The sequence below is a fragment of the Equus asinus genome, chromosome 12 (genome assembly GCF_041296235.1).
Source record: "Equus asinus isolate D_3611 breed Donkey chromosome 12, EquAss-T2T_v2, whole genome shotgun sequence".
Lineage (NCBI taxonomy): Eukaryota > Metazoa > Chordata > Mammalia > Perissodactyla > Equidae > Equus > Equus asinus.
Window position 1 is genome coordinate 51,530,756 of NC_091801.1, and position 25,903 is coordinate 51,556,658.

Genomic DNA, 25,903 nt, shown 5'->3' on the forward strand with positions numbered 1-25,903 from the left:
ATTATTTCTTCAACTACTTTTTCTGCCTGTTTTTCTCCCAGGAATCCCATTATGTTTATGTTTATATGCTTGATATTTTCTTAGATATCTCTGAGGTTCTTTTCTCTTTTTTTTGTGTGTATTTTTTCTCTCTATTCTTCAGAGTGGATGATTTCTACTGCTGTGTGAGTACACTGATTGTTTTGTCTGCCATCTCAAATTTGCTGTTGAGTTAACGTAGTGACTATTTTATTTTGGCTATTGTATTTTTCAGCTCTAGAATTGTCATTTCATACCTTTTACAGTTTTATGTCTCTACTGAGAATCTCTATTTATTGTCATTGGCATTATATTTTCCTGTAATTCTTTGACATGGTTTTGTTCATTTTTAAAATATATTTATAATAGCTGCTTTAAAATCTTTATAATAGCTGCTAAATCCAACATCGGAGTTCACTCTGAATCAGAAGATTGCTTTTTTCCCTGGTTATGGGTCACATTTTCCTCTTTCTTTGCATGTTTCATAATGTTTGGTTGAAAACTGGGCATTTTAGATGATATATTTTAATAGCTCTGGTTTCTTACTTATTTTCAGGAGGATTGTCTTGTCTTTCTCTTTTCTTTTCTTTTCCTTTCTTTTCTTTTCTTTTTTAACAACTTACTTGGACTTAAAGTGTGGGATCTGTCCCCTCCTGTGGTATATCTCCACTGATAGCTCTGCTCAGTTTGTTTTACTCAAATATGTATATATCTACCTTTTTATAGGTTACTTCTGTGTCTACATAGCCTAATTGTCAGCCAAAGATTTGGGCAGAAATTGTAAGGCTTCCACCTTCTGCCAATCAATCTGTGTGTAATGTGGGGACACATTCAAAGTTCAGCCAGTTCTCAAGTCACTCTTGGGTGTTACTTTATATGAGGCTATCTCAGGACCTCCTCTGAACATGATGTAGTTTCCTAGTCAGCCTGATATGTGCAGAGAGTTTGCCTAGCTTTTTTTTCTGTGAGTCTCTCATTTCCAAGGTCTCCCTGTCAAATTTGTGTCTGGTCTGCCATTCTGTGTGGGACTGCAATCTTTGGCCAGCAAACCTGCAGGTTTTCTCTCTTTATTTCCTGTTGAGTTTGCCTCTTCTAGCTGACAAAGCCATAGGTTTTCACCCCCAGCCCAAATCAAGTAGCAAATCTGCTGGTAGCTGCTGGTTTTCCCAGCCAGCTCCATACTACTAAAACGATTGATCTTTCTGTAGACCTCTTCCCTTGTTTGTACTGTGCCAGAAGGAGGTTATGGGAGCAATGCCAGGTGAGAAGGTAACAGACTTCTATTGCTTTAATCTGAAGCTTTAGCAGTTTCTCTCTATTTTTTATGTGCCTTTGTTTGCTTTCCACAGTCATGCAATTATTGTTTTCATCTAGGCTTGTACTTTGTTTTTGTGAAGAGACCTTGTTGACACTTCATGCCACTAAGCCAGAAGTCCTTCTTTTTTTCATGATTTTGTGAGTCAGGAATTCAGGGTGGGTTCAGTTGGGTAATTTTTCTAATTCAAATAGTGCTATTAAGGTTAATTGGTGGAATTCAACTGGTAGTATGGGGTGTTCTGGAGGGTTCAAGATGCTTTCTCTTGTATATCTGGTGTGAGATTTAGAATGAAAGTTATGATCATTTTAATAATGATGAAGATGATGGTGATACCATGAACATTCAGATAACTCTACAATTTTCAAAGCACTTTCATGACCATTATCTTATTTAAATATCTCAACAATCTGTGAAATATTATAATTAATCTCTTTTTATACAGGTGAGTAAATGAGGCCTAATGTATTATGTGACTTGCCCAAGTCATAAAACTAATAAGAAGTGGAGCCAATACTTTAATATACATTTTTTGGCTCCAGCTATAAAACTCTTCCTGTTGCAACATGCTGCAGCTGTATAAACATGGTTAAATTAAAAATGAAGATGTTGAAGAATACCTTTGTATAATATGTGATTTAATTGCCAAGACTTTATTAACTTAAAGTAAGGAAAAACAGTGACATAAAACAGTTAATAAACTTTGCATTCATTTAATGACTGTAGAAAAATGTAATAAATAGAATATCTGAACTTTTTCTATGTATTAAACACATACACACACACATCTACATGCAAACACATACACTATTGAGTTAGCATATATTTTTCAGTAGAGGTAATTGAAATAGAAATCTTAGCCTAACAAGTGAATTTTTTGATTATTTTTAACCAGTTTTCATATTTAAATATGTTTAACTTGCACTAATAGATTCATTGAATATCAGAGTTGGATAGGATTTAGTATGCTTTTAGTGTAATGTCCTAACTGAAGCACTGATTTTCTCTGCATCGTGCTGACAGATGGTATTCCAGCCTTTTCTTTGAACATTTCCAGTGACAGGATAATCAATACCCATGAAGGCAGCAACACATTATTTTTAATTTTGAAATACTTATAGATTTGTAGGAAGTTACAAAGATAGTACAGAGTAATCCTATGTGCCCTTCACCTAGTTTCCCCCAATGGTTACATTTTGTATAACTATAACAAATATTGATACAAATACAATGATATTGCATAACAATATCAAAACCAGGAAATTGACATCAGAACAATGTGTTTAGATAGTTCGGTGACATCACAGGTATGGATTCATGTAACCACAGCTATTGCAAAAGTACAGAACTGCTGTGCCACAAAGATCTTCCTTGTGTACCCCTTTGTAGTAACACTTTCCTCTCCCTCATCCCTAACCTCTGCTAACCGCTAATTTATTCTCAATCTCTGTAACTTTGTCATTTAGAGAATGTTATATAAATGAAGTCATATGGTACGTGACATTTTGTGATTTTTTTTTTTTCCACTCAGCGTATTGCCCTTGAGGTCCATCTGTTTTATATATCAATAATTTTTTTACTTGAGCTGTTTACCTATTGAAGGATATTTTGGTTGTTTCCACTTTTTGGCTATGACAAATAAGGATATCCTCTTTGGAGAAATTTCTTTTCATATAAAGCATTCAGCCTTTTACCATTAAGTATGGTCTTAGCTGTAGGTTTTTGATTGATGTTCTTTATTTATTTGAGCAAGTTCTCCTCTATTCCTTGTTTTCTGAGAGTTTTTTTTATCATGAATTTTTTTTTTGCTCCAATGAATAGAATCATGTGTTTTTTTCTCCTTTAACTTGGGAATATGATAGGTTACTTTGATTTTCAATATTCAACCAGCCTTGCATTTCAGGAATAAACCCCATTTGGTCCGAGTGTATAATTTGTTTCATATGTTGCTGAATTATATTTGCTAATATTTTGTTAAGGATTTCTGTGTCTATATTCATGAGGGATGTTGGTCACCATTTTCTTGTTTGCCATTTTCTTTTGTATTTTCTCTTTATTCCCTCTGTTTTTTATTTCTCTGTTTTCTTGCTTTCCTATGGGTTATTTGGAAATTTTTTTAGAATTGCATCTTGATTCATTTGTAGTGTTTTTCAGTATATTTCTTTGCAAAATTTTTTTTTAGTGGTTGCTCTATGTAATATATTACAAATGCACAACTTAATACATCCAACTGGTGCTGGTATTTTATTAGTTAGAGTGAAATGTGGAAACCTTACACACTTTATTTTAACTTTCCCTATTTATAATGTAATTGTCTTAAATATTTCTTCTATATATGTTGAAAAGCACATCAGAAAATATATAGTTTTTGCTTCAAACATAATTTAGAAAACTCAAGAGAGAAGGAAAGTCCGTTGTATTTACCCTTAATTTTACTTACCATATTCTTTATTCCTTCTTGATATTTCCAGGTTCCTTCTTGTTTGTTTCCTTTTTGTTTTTAGAACTTCCTCTAGTTGTTCTTTTAGAGTAGGTCTACTGGTGACAAATTCTTAGTTTCTTTTTATCTGAGAATATCTTTATTTTTCAATCAGACCTGAAGATAATTTTACCATATTTAGAATTCAGGGTTGACATTTCTTTTATTTCAGCAATTGAAAAATATTGTGTCACTTCTTTCTGGCCTCCAAGGTTTCTGATGAGAAATCCACTGTCATTCAAATTGTTTTTTCCCATTAGGTAAGGTGTTATTTCTTTCTTGCTGCTTTCAAGACAGTTTGTCTTTCATTTTTGGTTTGATTATGATGTGTCTTGGAACAGATTTCTTGGCATATTTCTTCTTTGGGGGTTTATGTAGTTTCTTGAATCAGTAGGCTTACTTACATGATTTGTAAATCATGTAAATTTGGGAAATTTTCAGTCATTATTTCTTCAAATACTTTTCCAGTCCCATCTTCTTTGTCCTCTCCTTCTGAGACTGCAATGACATGAATCTTTTGTTATAATCCCTCAAGTCCCTGAGGCTCTATTTGTTTTATTTTATTCTTTTAGTATATTTTCTCTCTGTTTTTCAGATTGGGTAATTTCTGTTGTTCTTTTTTGAGTTCATTGTTGTTCCTCTGTCCTCACCACTCAGCAGTTGAACCCATCTATTTGCTTGTTTAATTTCAGTTATTTTTCAAAAAGTTCTAAAGTTTCCATTTGGTTCTTTTTGTGTCTTCTATTACTTTTTCTAAAAATAGAAAGCCCAGCAATAAGTTTTTGTACTGCGACTAAAGGAGGGATATTTTATTTTCTTAGTTCTGCCCTTTGAAGCTACACACAATAGAATATTAAGTGATAGGTATTATTAGCTACATATTAATAGTCCTAGAAGTTGAGGACTATTTTCTATATGTTTTACATTGATTACCGTATTTCTTTTATTAATGCTGATTTTTACTCATTCAGCAAATGTTTACTGAATGTCTACCATATATGATACTCTATTTTTGTCAGTCAAATATATTTGCTTTAGTGTCAAATAGTTAAACATCTGATTTCCATTATTTATAGAGGAAAGAACTACATTACCACTTTTTTGATAGGTTGCAAGCATAGGGAGAGAAGAGAGATTTTGAGCTGAAATCTCACAACTTTGCAAATAAACCGGCTAAGAATTTTCATTTACAGTCTCCATACTATATTTTATCCAACTCAAAGATTTGTCAATGCTTTGTTGTGGAACAATAATGTATTTTGAAAGGGTTATGGATTTTTTTGAGCTACAAATACCGTCAGCTTTTTTTTTGGGTTGCCATAAAATTATAATTGTCTATTTTTGCCATGGAAAAGATTGGGAAGCACAGCTTTAGTTCACAGATTAATGACTGGGATTTCTTTTTCCTATAAATTGAATTTTGTGTACGTCAGCACAACTTCATTATCCTTTACAAATAAACTTCTTAAAAGAATTGTTTCCAGTGGTTCTCAAACATTAGCGAGACCATAATCACCTGGTGTGCTTGTTAAAATCCAGATTGCTAGGCCTCACCTACAGAATTTTTGATTGATTTAAGTCTAAGGTGGTGCCTACGAATTTGCATTTCCCACAAGTTTCCAGATGATGTTGATCATGCTGTTTTGGGGATTTCACTTTGTGAACTATTCATCTACACACAATTTTTCTACTTCCTATCTCTCTTTGACTCTTTAGTTACTTCAATCTGACTTTAATTTTCATCATTCTATCCAGAGTGCTTTTTCTAATATCTTTCCTGATCTTCATGTTGCCAAATCAAACACAGCCTTTTCAGTTCCTTATCTTACCTGATGTGTAGATATCATTTAATATAGTTGATTTCTCCTCTTGTGTAGGAAACTCTCTTCTATTTGGTTTGGAGAGCTCCATCTCCCACCCTCCTTCTTTTCATTCTCTGCATGTTCTTTCTCAGTTCTGTCTCTCTCTTTTTCTCAAATCAAACTCTAAATGTTGGAATTCAATCTGGGTCCTCTTCATATCTTTCTTTACCCTCTGTTCCTAAAAGATCTACGTACTCCTGTCTGTATGTTAATAATTCCCAATTTATTTCTCCAGCTCAAACCTTCCTTTTAAGCTTTATTACAGCTTAACCACTTGATTTCTTATATGCTCACTTGAATAACTTACAGTTGTTTCAAATAATATATCCAAAATCAATCACCATGTTTAATAAATTCTAAGATGCATTTTTATCATTTTAATATCTATGAATCTTACAGTCAGTGACATCTTAGATTCTATGAAATAGAGTAATTCCTTCCTACTCCTTCCTTAATGAAAAGTGCTCTTTCTCCAGTCTTCTCCCTCTCATAAATCGTCTTTTCTTCCATTCAGTTGTTAGTCCCAGAAACCTAGGAGTTATCCTTGACTCTTCAGTCTTTCTTAACACTCTTATTTCTACCTCCCAAATATCTCCCAGTTGCCTCTTGTCTTACCATGTCTATTGCCATCACCTTTGTTCAAGTCATAATCGCCTGTCCCTTTTGCGAATGCGTTTTAACTCTGATATCTTCCAACCAATCTCTATTTAGTACTTAGGTTCATCTTTTAAAAATGTAAACCAGTTCATGTCACCATCTTGCTTAAAATCCTTCAATGAATGAAATTCATAACCTTCAATATGGTATAAAAAGGCCCCTCTAACCTAGTTTATGCCCCCTCCCCAGTCTTAGTTAGCCATGTATTCTCCCTCATTCTTTTTGGTTGAGACACACTGGTGTTCAGTCAGTTCTTTTACAGTACCATGTTGTTATTTCTTCCTGGAATGCTCTTTCCATCTGCCTATTTCCTTACTTGTCCTTTAGGTTACATATTTCAGTTCTCATCTTAAACATCACTTCTTTAGAATTGATTCTTGACCCCAAATTTTAAATTAGATCCTGTTATACTCTTTCAGTGTTTTGTACTCTTCTAATCGACGTGGATGATTTACTATGTTTATCTCCACTCTGTTTTATGTCTCATTGTTTTACCTCTTACACTAGAGCTTAGCACAGTGCGTCGCAAATAGAAGGTGTTTAGTAAATGTTTTTAAATAAATGAACGTTCAAATAGAGCTTAAAAAGATATATGTGCACTAAAAAGAAATTCTTTTTTCAGATATAAGGCAAATAAGGAGCCCAAAACTTGGGGAAATCGATATTCATTCTCAGTTGCCAACTACATTAATTGTCTGACAAAATTATTTTAAAAGAAAATTTACTTTTTATGACAATGCAATTTCTGAAAAAAGTTGAAAAATTATTTCAAAGTAATATTAAGTAATTCGTGATATTTAAGTAAAGTTTATTTTTACTAATAGAAATTGAATAAATCTGTTTTGTCATTTTTATACATAATTAATTTTTTGTGTAATCAATTCTTTTTTTTTTTAACTCCCCGAACTTTTTAGGAGGTTTCAGCATTTATAAAGAATATCATATTGTATTTCAGGAAGTGCAGTTTAATTATCTTGGCTTTTTATTATAGTGGTATTGGCGAGCTGCTGTTTAATTTTTAAAATGCTCTTTTATCTTTGGAGAACAAACTCACGTCTGTAGGCCGGAAAGAAGAAAACAGCATGAGTAACAGACATAGCTAATAGTCTTTTTCTTTTTCAGAATATATAATTTTTTCATTTCTATTCCTGTGTGTTATTAGCCTTTCTCTTCTTGCAGGACTTTTGTTCTATAGGGTCTGTCTAGAGTATAAAGACTTTATACTCTGCATTCCATAAATTTCACTCATTTGGAATCTTAGCTTTCTGTTGGTATGTACAGTGAGTGCTACAGATGAAGTTCTTGAAACCAGACAGGATCATACAGTTTAAAATGTTTGTAATGTCTTTGTCTGTCCTTTCTTTCGCTGTCTCCTTTACTGCACTCTTTGTCTGTCTGACTCTCACAGGAGACATGGATTACAACTGGTTGGACCATACGTCTTGGCATAGCAGTGAGGCATCCCCAATGTCTTTGGTGAGACATGTGGAGCCTTACTATTTACTTTCCGTTATCATTTCACTTTTCCTTTTTTTATTTATACCTTTGCATGTTTTCTTTTCTGTATTTTTTTTTATCCCACACCTGTAGGGGACAGTCAAAAGGGAAAAAGAAAAACTAGAGAGCAGGCAGTTTTGTCGGACTCTAACACCAGGTCTGAGAAACAAAAGAAAATGATGTACTTTGGTGGCCACTCTTTGGAAGAGGATTTGGAATGGTCTGAGCCTCAGATTAAGGACTCTGGGGTAGATACCTGTAGTAGCACAACCCTTAACGAGGAGCATAGCCATAGTGATAAGGTACTGAGATTGTGGAGCCTGCCTTTTAACCTGCTCATTTGGTCTTCGTTTGCTCTCTGTCACTCATTCAAACAGAACATAATAAAAGGACAGGGCATTTCAAGGGTCAATGTAGCATTTCTTAAGGTGCAGAAAAGAAAAACAAAACGAAAACAAACAAACCAAAATACTTCTTGCTTGCTTTGCTGTTTTTGTTGTTTGACGGCATACCAAAAAAATAAATGAAATAAAAAATTAGGAACAAAGGAATGTTTTGTCTATGGTTGCATGAGAGAACTTTGTAATGTTAATATAAATCACAAATATAAAGAATTTTTTGGATTGGCTTATTTGATTGCTTGCATATATTTTCCTTGGGATGAAAATTAAATTATTAACAGTTTGAATCCCAGGCAAAAGGGAGATAATTGGGTCTGTTTGCACAGAAAAAGTTGTTTTTCTTTTTTCCCTTTCACTGTCATTTTGCTCTTTTGTTTTATTGTCATAGCATTATAATGTAGTATTAATTAGTATTAGAACCATTGCCATTTGCTTGGGTATTTATTATTTTTGCTTTGAGTGTAGTGAGACTTTTGAAAATTTTTACCATATAGATGTGATTGACTGGAACTTGTCTTTTGCCTGCTAAATTTTGCATGAAGATGTGCATGTTCCTTTTAGATAACTGTGAAGCTGTGATTACACAAATCATTTACTTTGTTATTTGACATATAATTCATAATGGAATGGTATCATGAGTTATAAATGACTTGGTTATGCCCTGAGAAAGAGATAAATTCCTAATATTTTCAAGGTTATTTAATAATGAATACCATTGGATTATCTAATAAAATTAATTTACTAAATAGATCAAAGACCTGAAAGCATCAATCGATGAACTTCCAAAAAGTGACAAGTGTAATCTATCCTGACCTTTGAATTAGGCCTATTTCTCCCGTACAGATTCAATTGAAAGTTATTGGGGCTTATGTATTTTTTATAATTTTAATCTAGGAACCTATTTCAAGAAAACCCTCATCATAGACTCAAATTTTATGTTTTAATATAATTTGACCTTTTAACTTTTACTCGAGTCTTACTTTATTAGAGTAAATTCTTTTTACTCTAGAGAAGATTAAATTCTCATTTTTAAATGAGTTCAGTTGCATAGAATTTCAATCTATCTTTTCTGCCTGTGAATTTTTAGTTAATCTCCAGCATATAGCTAATTAAATTAGAGTTTGCATGTATTTTAAGTTTTTTAGATTTTGTAGGATTACATATATAACTTCAGTATTATGTCAGAGCACTGTAAGAATTTGAAGCAATTGGACTTTGAAAAAAATTGAGATTATAAAATTGAGGTTATAAGCATAATGTAGTAAGCCCTTTTGATCACTGTTTTGAATGCAAACTGGTTTGTGTAATCATAACACTTCGGAAATCTGAAGTTTAGAGAGATTGTACGATAAGGGGTCATTTGTCATAAAAGAACATTAATTTTTTTGTTTGTCGATGTAATATGTCAGCACCCTGTGACATGGCAGCCATCTAAAGATGGAGATCGTTTAATTGGTCGCATTTTATTAAATAAGCGTCTAAAAGATGGAAGTGTACCTCGAGATTCAGGAGCAATGCTTGGCTTGAAGGTATGTGATGAAATACATGAGATTTTGGTTCTATACTCCTTTCAGATGTATCAGAAAAGCAAATGATATAGTAACTCTTTTTATTACACCAATTTAGTGAGGTTTCTTTTAAGTTTCAAGACTTTCCAAATATTTGCACTCATTATCCAAAACTTTTTCATTTTCCAAGTATTATTTAGGAAGTTGCCATTATTCTACAATAATACTTGTATATATAATTTTGGAAAATATAGTTTGAGTTATATACTTGAATTCTAAATACAGCACTCAAACTTATTTTACTATACGGTTTGTCCATTTAGTCTGTATCTGTTTATAGTCTATTAAAATCATAGTTTTATTCGGTTACTAAATATGCAAATGTGGGAAATGTAATATATGTATTTCATAAGGATATAATTTCTGTATTAGTGTAGCAAAATGTGTGTCTGTGTGTGTATTTGTGTATATGTGCATGTGTGAGAGAGAGAAAGAGAGACTACTGTTTGAAGTCTGGAAACTCACTTATGTGAGGAGATTTAACATAAATGTTGATTTATAGTTTACTGTAAAATATCAGACAATTATTTGGTAAGTACAGCAAATAGAGCTCTGTTTGTTTTTTGTGCATCTATATGGCGAATTAAAACCTGAAATGAAAAAAGAACAAATGTTTTAGAGTTAAGCCGTTGCTACAGAAGTTGTCCTGTAGAATACAGTAAGTGAGAGATAGAAAACTTTGGGTGTAAGTGGAGTTGGGCAACTAACCTTTATTGGGTGGCTGCCATATTGCTGGTATTTATCTGAGCATTATACATCTATCATGTTGTTTAACACGCACAACAGATAAGAAATAGGCTGCAAGAAGTGGTGTAATTTGCCCACAGTCAAAGATGGTAATGAAAGTGGGATTTAAATCCAGATCTGGCCAGTATAGCATTAGAGCAGTGTAGTATAGAGCTTAGGAAGTCTTGGTTTGATTTCTAGTTACAGCAATTACTTCTACGTGACACTGGGCAACTAAGCTTCTCTTAGCCCTCAGACTCCTTGTCTATACAATGGAGATAATACTACTTACTGAATAGTTATAATAAGATTAAACTAACATTTAGTACTGTGCCTGGCACTCTATAAGATTTCAATAATAATAATTATAGTCAGTAATATTCATTATTATTATTAAAGTTTATCAAGGCAAGAAAGTTTTTAAATATTAACATCGGGGTGTCAGCCCATAATATCTATACATTTAATTTTCAGAATCAAACATAAGAATAATTACTTAATGTTAACTGAACTGCAACTGAGTGTAATTCACTGCAATTTAGGAATAAATACATGGGATAAGATAAATTAATGCTTTATGAATTCAGTTATCTTCCACTCAATTTAGAAGAGAAAAAACTACTTTAGTCAATGAAGTTAGTTACTATTATTTGCTTAACTTCCTATAAAGTTGATATATTTATTAAATGGCAGTTGATGAGGATCAAAGCAATAATTTTGTAAGAAGTCAGTCTTACAGGTACACATATGACTCCACAGCATTATTGCTAACATTTGTTTTTTCTTTTTCTGAAAGACATATATTAATAGAAACATAAAAATAGAAAAATTAGGATGCACATGGTCTAAAGTTTACATTAATTCTGATGAGATTAAGTAAATTCTGTAATTTTATCAGGAAAAAAATCCATCATTATGCACATTATCAATGTGACTAAGAGATTTCTAACGAAATTTTGGTAGGATATCATAATTATATATAATTATAGTAAAAGTAACAAATATTTATATTTTTATTTTATTGAAACCTGTAACTAGAAGTGTTAATTTAATTATATAGTACTGTAATAATGTGTTTTTAGAAATGACAAAAGTAAGAATTCCGTAATAAAGATAGAAATTACAAATTAAGTTTTTTCTAAGGTATGGAACATTTTCAACAAATAGATTAGATTGTAAAACATTTGGAATATGTGAAGAATTCACTCTGGGGACATGTACTCAGTTCCTAATAACACTATATTATTTAAAAATTATTTTTAGTGTATTAAATTATAGTTTTTAGTTCCAAATTGTCTAGTTATTTTTTACTTGTGTCTTCAACTATGTTCATTTCAACAATATGCCTTTTTTAACACGTTCCTCTTTTAAACAGGTTGTAGGAGGAAAGATGACTGAATCAGGTCGGCTCTGTGCATTTATTACCAAAGTAAAAAAAGGAAGTTTAGCTGATACTGTAGGACATCTCAGACCTGGTAGGTTTCTATCTTTGATTATTTACATTTAAACTCTTAAACTTGAGTAGTTACAGAAAGCTGTCCTCATTTAGAAGTGGTTTGGCCAGTAACGAAGAGGTAACCTAACTTAAATTAAACCTTCGTTCATTAGCAGAAAGGCGTAACGTTTCTTGAATCACATCAGATGAAAAAGATTTTTGTATTTATTCATCTTATTTTTTTTGCTGATGAAAGTTCCTGGTCTGTGTCTAGTATTAATCTATTTTATTTTCCATAAGCCTTCATTTTCCTTTTTATAAAACTCCAGCATAATTAGGGAAACAAGCTTTATTTTAGGAAATATGTATTTCCTAAAATATATCACTCCTTATCTCTCTGGTAATGGATGCTATTGGAGAGATCCTGGAGTGCCCTGGAGAGGAATTCATTAAGATGCTAAGTATTAAGTCTTTTATAAGAGAGTTTAGACAAAGTGCTGAGATGCATATATATTGAGAAACCTAGAACACAGAGTCACAAAATCTTTGAAGAGGCAACTGATCTTGACAGTTTCTAGAATTAGAATTTCTATCAAGAAATCATAGAGAAAGAAGTGACATCACCAAGATGGTAACATAGGTCGTTCCTAACTTCTCTGCCCCTCGCAAGCACAACTAACAGCTATTCATGGACAAGACATCACTGAGAAAATCATAGAAAACACAGAAGATAACTTTCATGTAATTTGTCCTCTGACACTTGTCCTTTTGGGTGAAATATACTAATCATCCTGGTCATCAAATTTTATGCCACTGGAGCTGTTCTTCAGCATATTTTTTATTCCATAATGGTGATTTTATTCTATGGAGTTCATTGCCACTTAAGATTGCTTTTGTTTCAAATGCATTTTACGGGATTAGTTTTTCTTTCTAAGATTATCATTACTGACACACACAATAGGTGATGAAGTGTTAGAATGGAATGGAAGGCCATTGCAAGGAGCCACATTTGAAGAAGTATATAACATCATTCTGGAATCCAAACCCGAACCACAAGTGGAGCTTGTTGTTTCAAGGCCTATTGGGTGAGTTGGTTTCATACATGTATAAAGTTGACTATTAGTAAACAATTTGTAATGTGCAATCCAAAAATGTCTGATTGTTTTATAAAAATAAATAATTTTGAGGACAATGCTCTTTTCTCCTTTATTAAAAGTACCTCTTCAAAAATCATGACATCTCTTTATCTGATCATGCTAGAATATACAATTACAAAAGAAGAAGAAATATTTAGGTGTTTATTATTTCTATTATTTTCATAGCTTAGTAGACTACTAAAAGCATTAGTAGAAGGGGACTATATTAGCAAGTACTTTTAAAGGAAATGTCGTGAACTGTTGGTTCTCTACATTGTAAAAATGAGTATCAACTATATTCTATGAATTTTACATATTTGTTTCAAAATGGAGATTTCAACATAGAAAGGAGAGGCCTAATGGCATAGTATTCCCAAATAGAAGGAACAATTTAAGGAAAAATATAACATCTTTAAGGAAACAGACAAAAAATAAGCAAGTGCCAATTACTCTTTGGCTTTTGTAATTTGTTACAAAATTTATGGACAATTTTCAGAAGTTGGCAGTAAATATAATCCTTTGTTTCTATATTATGAGAATTACTCATTAAATATCAGAGAAGTATTTCCTTTATAGAAGCTTATTTTCTAAGCCAATGTAGAAGGTATACTTATAACTAAAGAAAGCAATAAAAAATATAAGTTGACAGTGAATTATTACATTTATGTTCGGAGTAAGAGCATTCTAGGGTGGAGGATATAGAAATTATTCTTTATTGTAGAATACTAATGTCCAGTTTTTATGTGTTCAGGAAATGATTGGACTATATTATTTTGATCCCTATTTATGCTGGAGAAAATGACTTAAGTTGGTAACAGTTTTTGAAATGTTCCTTTCAAAAGTAATGAATCTGGTACATGAAATTGTATCTATTTTTCATCTTGTCTTTTCATAGTTTTGTAATGTGGTAAAACCACTGTATCAGCTTAGTGTATTAACCAAATATATTTCTTGGTGTTAAGGATCCACTAATCATATTTTTATTTAATGTCTTAAATATTCTTTTATGTAATTCTCTGAATGATTTTAACCATTACTATCTAACCATCGTGGCAAATCTCAAAGAAAAAGAAAAAGGAGTATGTATTTTTGGTGTAAATGAAGTTATAAGGTACTTTTGTAAATCCCAACAAGAAACATGTTTGCATTTTGCTCTGGAGTTATTACATTTAAAAATTTCAATCACAATCTGAATGTTTTAATTTTTGTTTTGTAGATATTTTCTTTGAATTTTAATGTTATTGATTTAGAACAACAGCAGGTAAAAATAAAGCATAGAATAGAATTAAAATGTTTCTATAAAACTTATCTTGTTGAATACAGAAACTTTTTAGAATGGATAATTGTTTAGTGAGGCACATAGAAAATAAAGTGTATGTTTTTATGAATTTTAATTATATGAATTATATGAAAAATATGAATTTTAATTCAATTTAAGTAGTTGGAGTTAGCCCAGAATACTTTTATTAGCAATAAAGTACTATGAATTTTGTTTTCTTATTTATATAGTGCTGCCATCATACACATTTTGTTCTTTTTACACTGCCATGTTATAATATAGGTTGATAATGATCAAAATAGCAGTTGCATTAATTGTTGCAACAATTTCTTGTTTTCTTTTTCTTTTCTATCATTTCAGAGATATACCTAGGATACCTGATAGCACACATGCACAACTGGAGTCCAGTAAGTTTCTTTTATTCTAGAAGAAAATGTTATTAGTAATGTCATTCAACAGGGATCAAATGAAGTGTTTTATCTGTTAATACAAAATAAGAAATGCAGTAATCTTGTTATTAAATATATCATATAAAGATGAAAAATTTAGTATTATTTCTTGTCATTGTGAGAAAAGTACAAAAGTTTATAATATTTGAAGACAATTTTTTTAACCACATCTTAATTACTGTGTATCTTTAGATAGCTTTATTAAGGTATATTACAATAAACTGTACATATTTAAAATGCACAATTAGATAAGTTTTGACATACATGTGAACCTATCATCACAATAAAAAATAACAAACATACCATTACTCTCAAAAGTTTCACTTTCTACCCCCCTCAAATTTTCCCTGATTTTAAAATGTACTGCTTTGTAACCTAACCCTCAGTTAAGTGGGGAAATACTTGGGACAATCTAGTGAATAATTATGTATATTCTAATTTACGTTTTTAGAAAATGCCATAATAGTTCTGATTTAACATTAGAATAGTAATGGAACAATACACGTATAAGTTTAAATAATGTTAAATACACACTTTTTATTACTTGTGTTTGAGTGCTATTTCAGATGTAATACAAATGAATTTTTTCCAGTGAACCAAATTTCTTGTTTGATTGAGAGTAGCAGGTTGCAATTTGAAATATGTTGATCAGGATAAACCACATTGAGAAGGAAGGATTGGAGCAAAGATTTGAAAGAGTGGCTATCTGGGGGAAAAGCTTTCCTGGTTCAGGGACCAGCTGTGCAATGGTTCCAAGGCAGGAAAGCCTAAGATGCATTTAAGGAAAAGCAAGGAGGCCAGTGGGGTTGCAACAGAGTGAGCAAGGTGAAGAATGGTAGGAAGGAGGATTGGGGTAATGGGCAGCCAAGTTGTGTAGACTTTACAAGCCACTGTAAAGACTTTCGGTTTTACTCTGAGGGAAACCAAGAGCTACATAGAATGGTTTTAAGGAGAGACTTATGTTTTAAAATCTGGCTACTATGTGGAAAATAGATTAAATGGAGTCAGGAATGAAAGCAGAGAGACCAGTGAGAAGACTGTTTTAGTGTTTTTGTTGTGAGACGATGGTGACTTAGTCCGTGGTGGTAGCAATGAAAGTGTTGAGAAGTGGTCAGATTCTCTACACACACAATAATTGAGAATATACTATTAAAATAGGTATTTTCTTTTATATTACAATTATGAGTATAAATTTCAAAAAAATCTTTACCAGAGAGGTGAACTCCTTTTGGAATGGCATAGCTCTTCACTATAAAATATGGTCATATGGCCTATTTGACTTAGTACTTTTGGCTAGGTGTTAAATCATTTTATCCAAAATAATATTATGATCACATGAAACTATAACATAGTAAGTACAAGTGTAATGATAATAATATTCATTATGTATAATGATATTATCATCATCATGATTGCTCCCATTTTATTGAGTGCCTGAAACTGTGCTTGATGTTGAACCTACATTGTCACATTTAGTTTCTACAACAATCCTATGAAGTAGGTAAAATTTTTATTCACTTATGTTACATCATTGTGATGTTATGTGAGCAGTGTGGAACCCTTTATCTTGTTACAGCTATTTAAGAAGACACAAGGCTACAATTCCAAAATTGTTCCTGAGGAGACAGGGGTCCTTTCTCAAATTAGGTTCAATCCTTTATCCTTTAAACGTTGAAGAATAAATTTCTCCAAGGCCCAATTCTTAACCCTCTGTCCTTAGTTCCTCAGTAAATTCTTCTCTTCATATGGTTTTGATTGCCATACGACTCCTGAGTTTACATTATCAGAATGCTCTATCATTGTCCCTTCATCCCTGAGTACTTAAAGAATATGTTCTAGGGGCCAGCCCGGTGGCCGAGTGGTTAACTTCGTGCACTCCACTTCGGTGGCCCAGGGTTTCGCTGGTTCGGATCCTGGGCGCGGACATGGCACCGCTAGTCAGGCCATGCTGAGGCGGCGCCCTGCGCAGCACAACCAGAGGCACTCATAACTAGAATCTACAACTATGTACTGGGGTGCTTTGGGGAGAAAGAGGAAAAATAAAATCTTAAAAAAAAAAGAATATGTTCTCTTAAGTGTCTTTCTGTTACTTGAAGCTTAACACGTATAAAACTGAGCTTATTTCTTACTATAAAGTCAGTATTCTTTCCATTTCTAAATACTATAAAAAGTATCACCATTACTTCTGATTCCAAGACTTGGAGTTTCCCCCTTTATTTTACACCGTGCTATACTCTCTCTGGAGGTGAATTTTATCCACTTGTGCCTCCAATTAGGGAGACATTTTACAGTTTAATTTCTAGTGGTACTGTCTACTCAACATTTTGTCTCATCCATATATCCAGTTACCTGCTTTACATCTCCCCTTAGATGTCTTGGAGGTGTCACAGGATCACTGTGTTCCAAATTAACTTCTCCACCCCTTCCCTCAAACACAGGACTTCTCTCCAGTGTTCTACGTCCCATGGAATGTCAGCACTGTCCTGTGCAGAGAACAAGACAGAGACATAGGGGACTTTCTTGACCCCATGTCTCATCATAAGACTTGAAATCTTAATGTTTTCCCCCCTCTTCCCTTTATCTCTCATATCTAGTTATTTTTTGAGCCCTCATTTTCTTATTTTGTGATATTGTCTGAATTCTCTCTTTCCATTCCATTTTTGCAACTATTCCTATTGTTATTTTATTGAATTCTACTTGTTCTTAACTCTTTTCCATCTTGCTCAATTGAATCTGCACTTTAAATAAGTGGTAAAGTCATCTTTCTCAAATGCAATTTTATTGCCTCAATCATAAGAGCTTAGCAGGGATACTTTGTTAATGCTAAAATGCGTAACCCAGAATTCCAGGCACTTAATTCCCCCAGTATCCCAATACCCCCATTTTCATTAATTTTCTGATTTGTTCCTTCCCCTCCATAGAAATAAATTCATACATATAACTTCTGGGTACTGTGGTTCTGCTTTTTCTACTATTCTGTATCTTTTTTCATAGCTCTTCTCTTCCTTTCTGCCTTTATAATTCCAGATATGGTTAAAAAAGTCACTTCTTGAAAACATTTCATAATTAACTTTCTGGTACTTATGTTTCGAGCATTACAAGTTTAGATCATCTTCAAGTTGCTGTATTGATTTACATTTTGGCTTTTCTTCCCTAAGTTTCTATTTTAAAATTTTCTTAATATCTTTTTGCAAGATATGAGTTTAGCACACATAGCAGACAAAGTAACTAGGCCCTGAGGTAGAGGTCTGTCTCTAGTATAATTGGCACAGAAAATGATTCACCCTTGGTCTTAAGAGAATCCGTAAGCTGCACTTAGCTTAAAAGAAAAACCCCTCTCAGTGTATTTGAAACATTGTGGCTAAGAAAATGGTCTGTATAATGACGTTTTGTGGACATTTAAAAAATAATTTAAAAGATATGTGATAAAGATTATTAAATATTAATGAGGAGTCATTGTTATTATTCTTCATGTATAATTATCATTTCAGGTTCTAGCTCATTCGAATCTCAAAAAATGGATCGTCCTTCTATTTCCGTTACCTCTCCTATGAGTCCTGGCATGTTGAGGGATGTTCCACAGTTCTTATCTGGACAACTTTCAGTATGTAATCACTAAATTAATTTCTCTTTTTGGAATATCAAGTAGTGTTTTTACTATATGATGCTAGTTTTTAGTAAACCAAGTTCTTCTTAGAATATAATTTGCTTTTAACTATCAACTTTTTCATTCTTAGTAATTTTAATTCATTGAAATTCAATTTTAATTATTTAGTGTAGTACTTTCTTTATTAAAGTTAGTTTTTCTGGAATTTAATGAGAGTTAGAATTTGTGAAGGTACCTAAAATCTTTTTTACCTTAGTAATTTTATTCCAAAATTCAAGGTCATGATTTTGCTCAATACCTTAAAATGACTATAATTTGTCATCGACTTTTAAGAGAAATAAAAATGCTACAGTGTACAAAGATGGTGTATTTAAGATAAAGTAAATATTTATATACTCTTCCCTGCTTTTCAAACTTAAGGAAATTTGGGGTGAATTTCATAGTAATCATTGGGATATGAATATTGTTCTGAAATGCTTTTGTCAACAGGCAAAACTAAGTAAATGGGGAAATACATAATAGATTACTGAGTACACCAGGTAATTTCATATTAAGTGATCCCTAATTTGAACATTTTGTAATGAAAGTTAGTATTTCAATTATGCATTTTATGTCCATATTAGAAGAGCTTTGTGAATGTAAGCCCTCACTTTTTATTAATTTCTTCAGTTGTCATTCTCTTTTTAAACCATTTAAGTATATTAAAATACTAAAATTTATCCAGTTACATTTTAGAAACATACAGGTTAATACGGACAGTAATGCCAGGGAATTACTAAACTGGAAATTTTGTGAGTGTTAAGAACTATTTAGATTCTCAAAATTCAGACATTGAATTTTGGATAAAAGATGTTGTGACTAAAAACTAAACTATTCTCTTAGTTTAGAGTAAATTGTACTCTTAAAACTAATATTTTAAGAGTAATAAAAAAAGCCTTTTGTTAAATCAGGTACGAAATTTCTCTTTTTATTTTTTTGGGAAAGGGAAGGTTGATTTTTGCTGAAGAATTTTCATTAATTAAAAGGAGATATAGGAAGTATATACAAAATTAACATATTAAAATTATTGAAAAAGTCATTAGACATGTCTGTTCTAGGACTATTTTAATTACAAAAGTGACAATAACAGAAAAGTTATGCAAGAAAGAAGATGAGATACTATTAGGAGATTGTAAATGTCTTACTAAAATGATTTTCTTCTCTTTATTATTTTCTTTTCCTTTCTCTTTCATAAACAGAGTGGGCTTTTTCATTTGAGGACAGTGGTCTTTTTTCCATTTTCCACACTAAGTAGTGTCTTTCTACTTATTCTTGTACATATATTGACAGCACAGATGTTGTCATTTATGCTTACAAATGTTATGTGTATTTTCTTCCGCCATTTTAGAAAGTGCTAATAAATGTTAGCTGTTTATTTTATTTTATTTTATTTTATTTTATTTTATTTTATTTTATTTTATTTTATTATGGCTCTATTTAATTAGTTCATCTGTAAATAATACTCTGGGTGGCTGAATGATGCTTGCACATAAATAAATCTGTGTGTGTGTGTGTGTGTGTGTGTGTATGTGTGTGTGTATAGTTGGCTTCAGTTGGAGGAGGGAGCGGGAGTTAGACTTCCTTAATAAGTAAGTACCACTTTGTTACCTCCTTTGAAATCCCAAGGCCCTATTAGAAACTGGACTAGGAGGGGAGTGTGAAGAGCACAGTGCAGACATTTAGAGAAATTTTAAATTGAACTGTTTTTCCTCATGGTTCAAAATGAATATGGTAGAAAGCTAAGACTGTTAAATATTTTGGGGGAAATGTAAACTTAAGTTTTGCTTCTAAATGTATATGTAATAGTGTAAAGTTATAGTATTTAGATTTATAAATGATATCGGTTTAAAATCCGTGTAATTGTAATTTAAAATGTGTACATTTTATCATTTTCTTATGATTTGGAAGGGGTATGTTCCAGTAAGATAATATTTATAATACATATTTGTTGCGTTAAATCTAGAAAGTACAGATAAATAAAACTTAAAAGTCACCCATAATCCTACCATTAAAATATAATCATTCACTACATATAAATTTTCAATCAAAACTGTAATAAATCTGTGTATACTATTTTGAAACCTGCTGTTTCATTCAGCAATATATTGTACTTTTTTCTTTAAACCTTTTTCTCTAAAAATTTCTCTTAAAATGATTTTAGTAGCTATTTAATACTCCATTTTAATGTGATTTGCTCTTATAGCCTATCTTGCTTGTTTCTAATTTATATTGTTATAAATAATGATGCCATGGAAATCCTTGAATGTAAATCTTCCATATTTAGTTAGAACAAAATTCTCTTGTTGGGCTAACTTTCCAGAAGTAAAATTACAATATGAAAGGAAAAAGAACAGTTTTAAGATTATTGAAATCTATTGCCCAGATTTTCCTTCAAAATGTTTTTCCCAAATTAAACTGTAATTATTTATTCAAGAAGTAGATGTTAAGTTCTGACCCCAGGTGAGCCATAATACTAGTAGCTGGGAATACAACAGTGAATAAGATAGACGTAGATTTTACTCTCATGAAACTTAATTTTATATTCATTCTTTGCATGCAGGAAAACATAAGCAAGATACCCTTATGGATATGGTATTTCCTCTTATATTTAACCCTATTTCTTCCAACTGGAGACAATTTTGGTTTGCTCTAATGATATAGAGGTTGAGAAAGTATGTGTCCACATATACGACCCTTCAGGAAAACCCCTTGGAAGTCGCAAGGCAACATTACAATTCCTATATCCTTCTACTTTATCTTTGGGCAGTTTTGCTTTTGGTGAAATTTTACTTGGGCTCACAACTCGCAAAATCATGACATTTCTAATGCCTGAGAACAAAGATAATTTGTATAGTGTGTGAGCTGACCTTTGTTAATATATTTATGTCAGTTCGTGGACTGATATTTTCTCAAATAGAAAATACACATATAATGCAAATTGTTGTTTAAACTTTTATGCTCAAGGCTCTTAATGATTTTTAAAAGTTTATCCAGTGTGTTTCCTCTCCATGCTTGAATTGTGCTGCTGCTTGTTATTATTGTAGGGCATAATTATGAAAGCTCCATTAATGTATTTGGTGAGAAAATCTGTGTGAGCTCAGGTTTATGACATCTGAACTATATGTTAGCCTTTTCAGTGTCACCACTCCCGCATTTTGATTCTTTTTAAAATTTGTGATTTCTATAATTTAGCAGTTTCCTTCTTCAGAGGATCACTTTTGTAATCTTCTCAATATTTTAAAATTATTTTGCAGTTTTTGGCTAGTTTTTTGATAGAATGTTAAGATAAAATATAGCCTTCAACTCTTCTAAAAGTGAGAAATGGCTCAGAATTCTTTTTATAGGAACACACTGATTCTTATTGACATTTATAGTTTATTTTACTTCAGAGTCTGTGGTTGATTTATGGTTGCAATGTTTCCCTAAGTTATTTTGTTTTAATATTTTTCTGACTCCATTTTTAGTGATGAGCTTGTAAATATTGTACATATCACTTTTATATGCCCATTTAAAGGGAATGAGTAACAGAAGAATAGGTATGTATCCTTTATATCTCCTTAGAAACTCTATAGCCTTCTTAAAACTTTCGTAAATGAAAGTTTTTCTTTGAGCTTTTTTCTTATATATGTCATTGTCACGACCTTGTTATTCCAGAAGTATTGCATAAAAGGAATGTCCTAAAGAGATTAGTGCAGTATATAGTGTGAAGTGACATTAAAAACGCAAAATAAATTGTGATATACAAATTCAAATTCTTCATTTGTATGAGGCTGGGTTGTTACAGATATTTATCAGATATTTGATTCTTAAAATAAATGAATTAATATTAATTACAAATTGTAGTGAGATACTCAATACTTTACCATTCCTATATGAAATATCCAAAATCCATAGAGACAGAAAGCAGCTTAGTAGTTGCCAGGAGTTGGAGCAATGGGGGAATGCAGAGTGATTACTTAATAGATACAGGGTGTTCTTCTGGGGTGATGAAAAAGTTTTGAAACTAGGAGGTGCTGGTCGCACAGCTTTGTGAATGCACTGAATGCCACTGAAGTGTGCACTTTAAAATGGTTAATCGTACATTATTTAAATTTAACCTCAATTAGAAAAAAACTAATAGAAATATGTTTTTATAGCCGAGTTTAGTGTATAAACTTATGGGTGAAGATTAGGTTTAAATTGCCATAGATTTGAGACAATTGATTTCAGAAATCTGTGTGTTGCTCATTTGAAATCATTTTAGAAAATGGAAAAATGTTTGCCTTAAAGGATTAGTTTATTTCAAAGTACTATTCCTTTTAAAGTAAATCTTTTAGTTTATAAAGTCATATTTACTTGCAAAAACCTTCCATTACCTTGATATTTTTGGTCTAAAACAGTAGAACAGGTGAGAGGACAAGGAAAATAAAATCTATTTCTAAGTAGAGTCCCTTCCTTCACCATGCTTAATCTCTATGAATTTCATACATCCCTTCCCCATTTGCCAGAGAATTATCCGCCTAGGGTTATGCAGACAGAAATCAGTAACACACTCCATATCTAAACATTCCTTTTTTCCTTTGGGAATGTCTCGACATAAAAAGGAAGACAGCTGAGATTTAAGACTGCCTTGGTTGTTGGAGAGAGAGAAGGTGACTCATATAATTGAATGATAATCTGCTTTTAGGATCTGCTTTCCTTTGGGTTTTAGATTTATGTCTTAGTGGCCGTCTGATGATGGTTGAATTAGACAACGGTCCGCCTAGTACCTATTATCCATGTAGCAGTGGAAAAGTCTGAAGCCTTTAACCATATACAGGTGTTTGAATTAGACAAGAGAGACATCCGTGAGAAATGTGAGGAATGGAATGGAATCTTGGGGAAGGAAGCAAGGTTAAATGCCTTGAAATCCATTTCCAAACCCAGAGATATGCATCTGGTTTTGTCCCTGATTTAACTGTTGGCAGGCCTTAACAAAGGCACAAAATTCTGATTCTTGTGGTATCTTTTGGAAACTGTTTCAAAATGAAAACAAAATAAGTGAGAAGAGAAAGGAAATTTGATTTTACTCTAAGAATTTGAAATTTAATTTGATTTGATTTGATTTAATCAGAACTGAGTTCTATTTTCTACCTCTACACTATCTTACCTTTTGTTTGAGTGTTCACAAGTGTATCTGGTCTTTTTTTGAGTCTCTGTTTCTTCACCTACAAATTGGAGATAATAGCAAATACCACCTAGCATTGTTAGAGGTAATAAACTTGCAATAAGCGGTCAGTAAAGACTTGGAAAAATATAAAGAAATGAGATATTATTGTCATTATTAAGTGTGATTAGCAATAAACAGTGTTATCTTAAACGGTACATAATAAATGTCTGAAAATAGTGTTTAAATACCAGAACCTGATACAGATTCTTAAAGTATGAATCAGCTAATTAATCCAGTGCATCCCAGCACACTTTTATCTTACTGTGTTTATTCTTTTAAGAAATGCTAAAGCTGACTTGACTAATGTTTTTTAGACTTTTGTTAGACATCATTTTGGATAAGTCACAATTCTACAGATGACTTTCCACTAATAATTCCGTACTGCATTTTCATCTAACTTCTTGGACTATCATTTTTTTCTTTGTAGAGTGTTTAAGGGTGAAACTTGAAATTTCTTGACTCTTGGGTTATATTCACATGCGTTCTTTCAGAATATATGAGCCCAAATATGTTATTTTACATTCAGTCTTAATTCCTGTTATATTGACTACATTAAAAGATCTTGTTTAAAATTTCTAAGATTTTATACGGTTTTTATATAGTTTAGCATTTTGGCAAAATTAATTTATCCATTACATTGAAGTACTTAATTTAGGTATATATGGTCATGGAAAATTATGTTTAAGGGATAGTTGTGTTAGTTTTTACTTTTGGTCTTTTAGTTCCAGCGTGTTGTCCTTTTTGGTTTTGTTTTATTGCTTTTTTCTTTAATTTTGCTTACCAGAGCCAAAGCCTTAGTAGAAGAACAACGCCTTTTGTTCCTAGGGTTCAGGTAAAGGCCTTGTCTGCCTGATAGAAACTAAAGTTGTGTTTTAATCCTGATTTGTATGTTTTTGGAAAATGCGTAGTAGGAAAACTTTTTTTGGTATGTTGCTCCAAACCATATTATTGAATTTCAAATCATTTTATGAGCCACCTTGTAAAATTATGCATGAGGATTAAAGTACAATAAAAATTTAAAGAGACAATCTTTGTTAGTGATTTTATATGATGAACTGAATACTAAAACTCATAGGTTTCAGAGTGGCATTTAATGTAGATTCCACTTATATATGTACATTGATAGAAATGGCTAATTTTATTCTGTTGATATCTTCCTTTATTATGCTAAGGTTGCTGTCTCTTTAAATCATTCATTATATCACTTAACATCATTCTCTTGCATTTTCCAAGCAATAACTCCTTGAGGAGATTGGCAAATAAATTTGTACCTTATCTAAAATATGAATTTTATGCATATTATGTATACTTTTGGAAAGTATATTACTCTGAAAAAACGAAATCACAATCAAATAAAATGTACTGGATTTATTTTGTTTATATTTTGTAATTGTAATTCCATTTGACTTTACTGTACTACTTGGGTACAAGTTGTTTGCCTCTTTTCATTAGGAAACCCTTCTATGGTAAAGTAACGTCAATATAGTTTTTATTTTTAAAAGTAGTATTATGCTTTCCTTGCTTTGCTGCATGGTTTCTTTTGTTGTTGGTTTTGGATAATACTAATTTAGTTTAAATTTTAAAAACTAAAGTTGGAATTGGTCTAATTAATATATGGTATAAAATATTTACTCGTGCTGCTCAGGTTCTGCTTAGGAAATTTACAAATGTTATATCATAAAGCTGGAATGATAATTATAGTAAAATGATACCAAAGTTTTTATTAATGAAATTGAAATAAATTAAGAAGTATGTCATAGCTAGAATTGTGGAACTACATTTCTTGTATTTTGGAGAACAGATATTTAACCATTCGTTTAAAAAGCACAGATAAGAAATTTAAGAATGTGGTAAAATAATCTAGCTAATAAAATAATACCATTTTGATAATGTGAACTGGATAGCTATTAAAAACTTCAATGTAAATCCTGTAATATAAAATGAAAATTAGAGCTATTGATCAAATGCCCAGCTTAGGACAGTTTATTAAAAAGTGTAATTTTGATCATGAAGTCAGTAAAATTAAGATGTACCTGTTTCATATTTATATTATTTTAACTTTTATATTTTTGTAAATTATAATTTAACAAACTGTAAAGTATTATTGTGAAAATATAAAGCCATATGCCTAATATGTTTGTATGAGAAATGAATATTATTAATAAGTGATACTTTTGATTTTCCATGGCATAAGAAAATCGAAAAAGAATACTCCTTATCAAGCATTTGAAGTATATATCTCAGATG

The 25,903-nt window shown here is 31.7% G+C and overlaps 1 protein-coding gene across 49 annotated transcripts in view; it reads left to right on the forward strand.

Moving 5' to 3' along the window:
- Positions 1–25,903, forward strand: part of RIMS2 (regulating synaptic membrane exocytosis 2) — a 572,997-nt gene that overhangs the window by 284,324 nt on the left and 262,770 nt on the right. For 16 of the 49 annotated variants that reach the window (XM_070481445.1, XM_070481447.1, XM_044743841.2 and 13 more), the window contains 6 exons: positions 7,922–8,130; positions 9,639–9,758; positions 11,899–11,998; positions 12,920–13,043; positions 14,734–14,780; positions 18,314–18,426. In XM_070481445.1, the coding sequence (XP_070337546.1) occupies positions 7,922–8,130; positions 9,639–9,758; positions 11,899–11,998; positions 12,920–13,043; positions 14,734–14,780; positions 18,314–18,426 (713 nt within the window). Of the gene's footprint in view, positions 1–7,739; positions 7,808–7,921; positions 8,131–9,638; positions 9,759–11,898; positions 11,999–12,919; positions 13,044–14,733; positions 14,781–18,313; positions 18,427–24,440; positions 24,489–25,903 lie in introns of all 49 variants that reach the window. The other 33 variants (XM_070481450.1, XM_070481459.1, XM_044743842.2 and 30 more) reach the window with 3 other exon arrangements.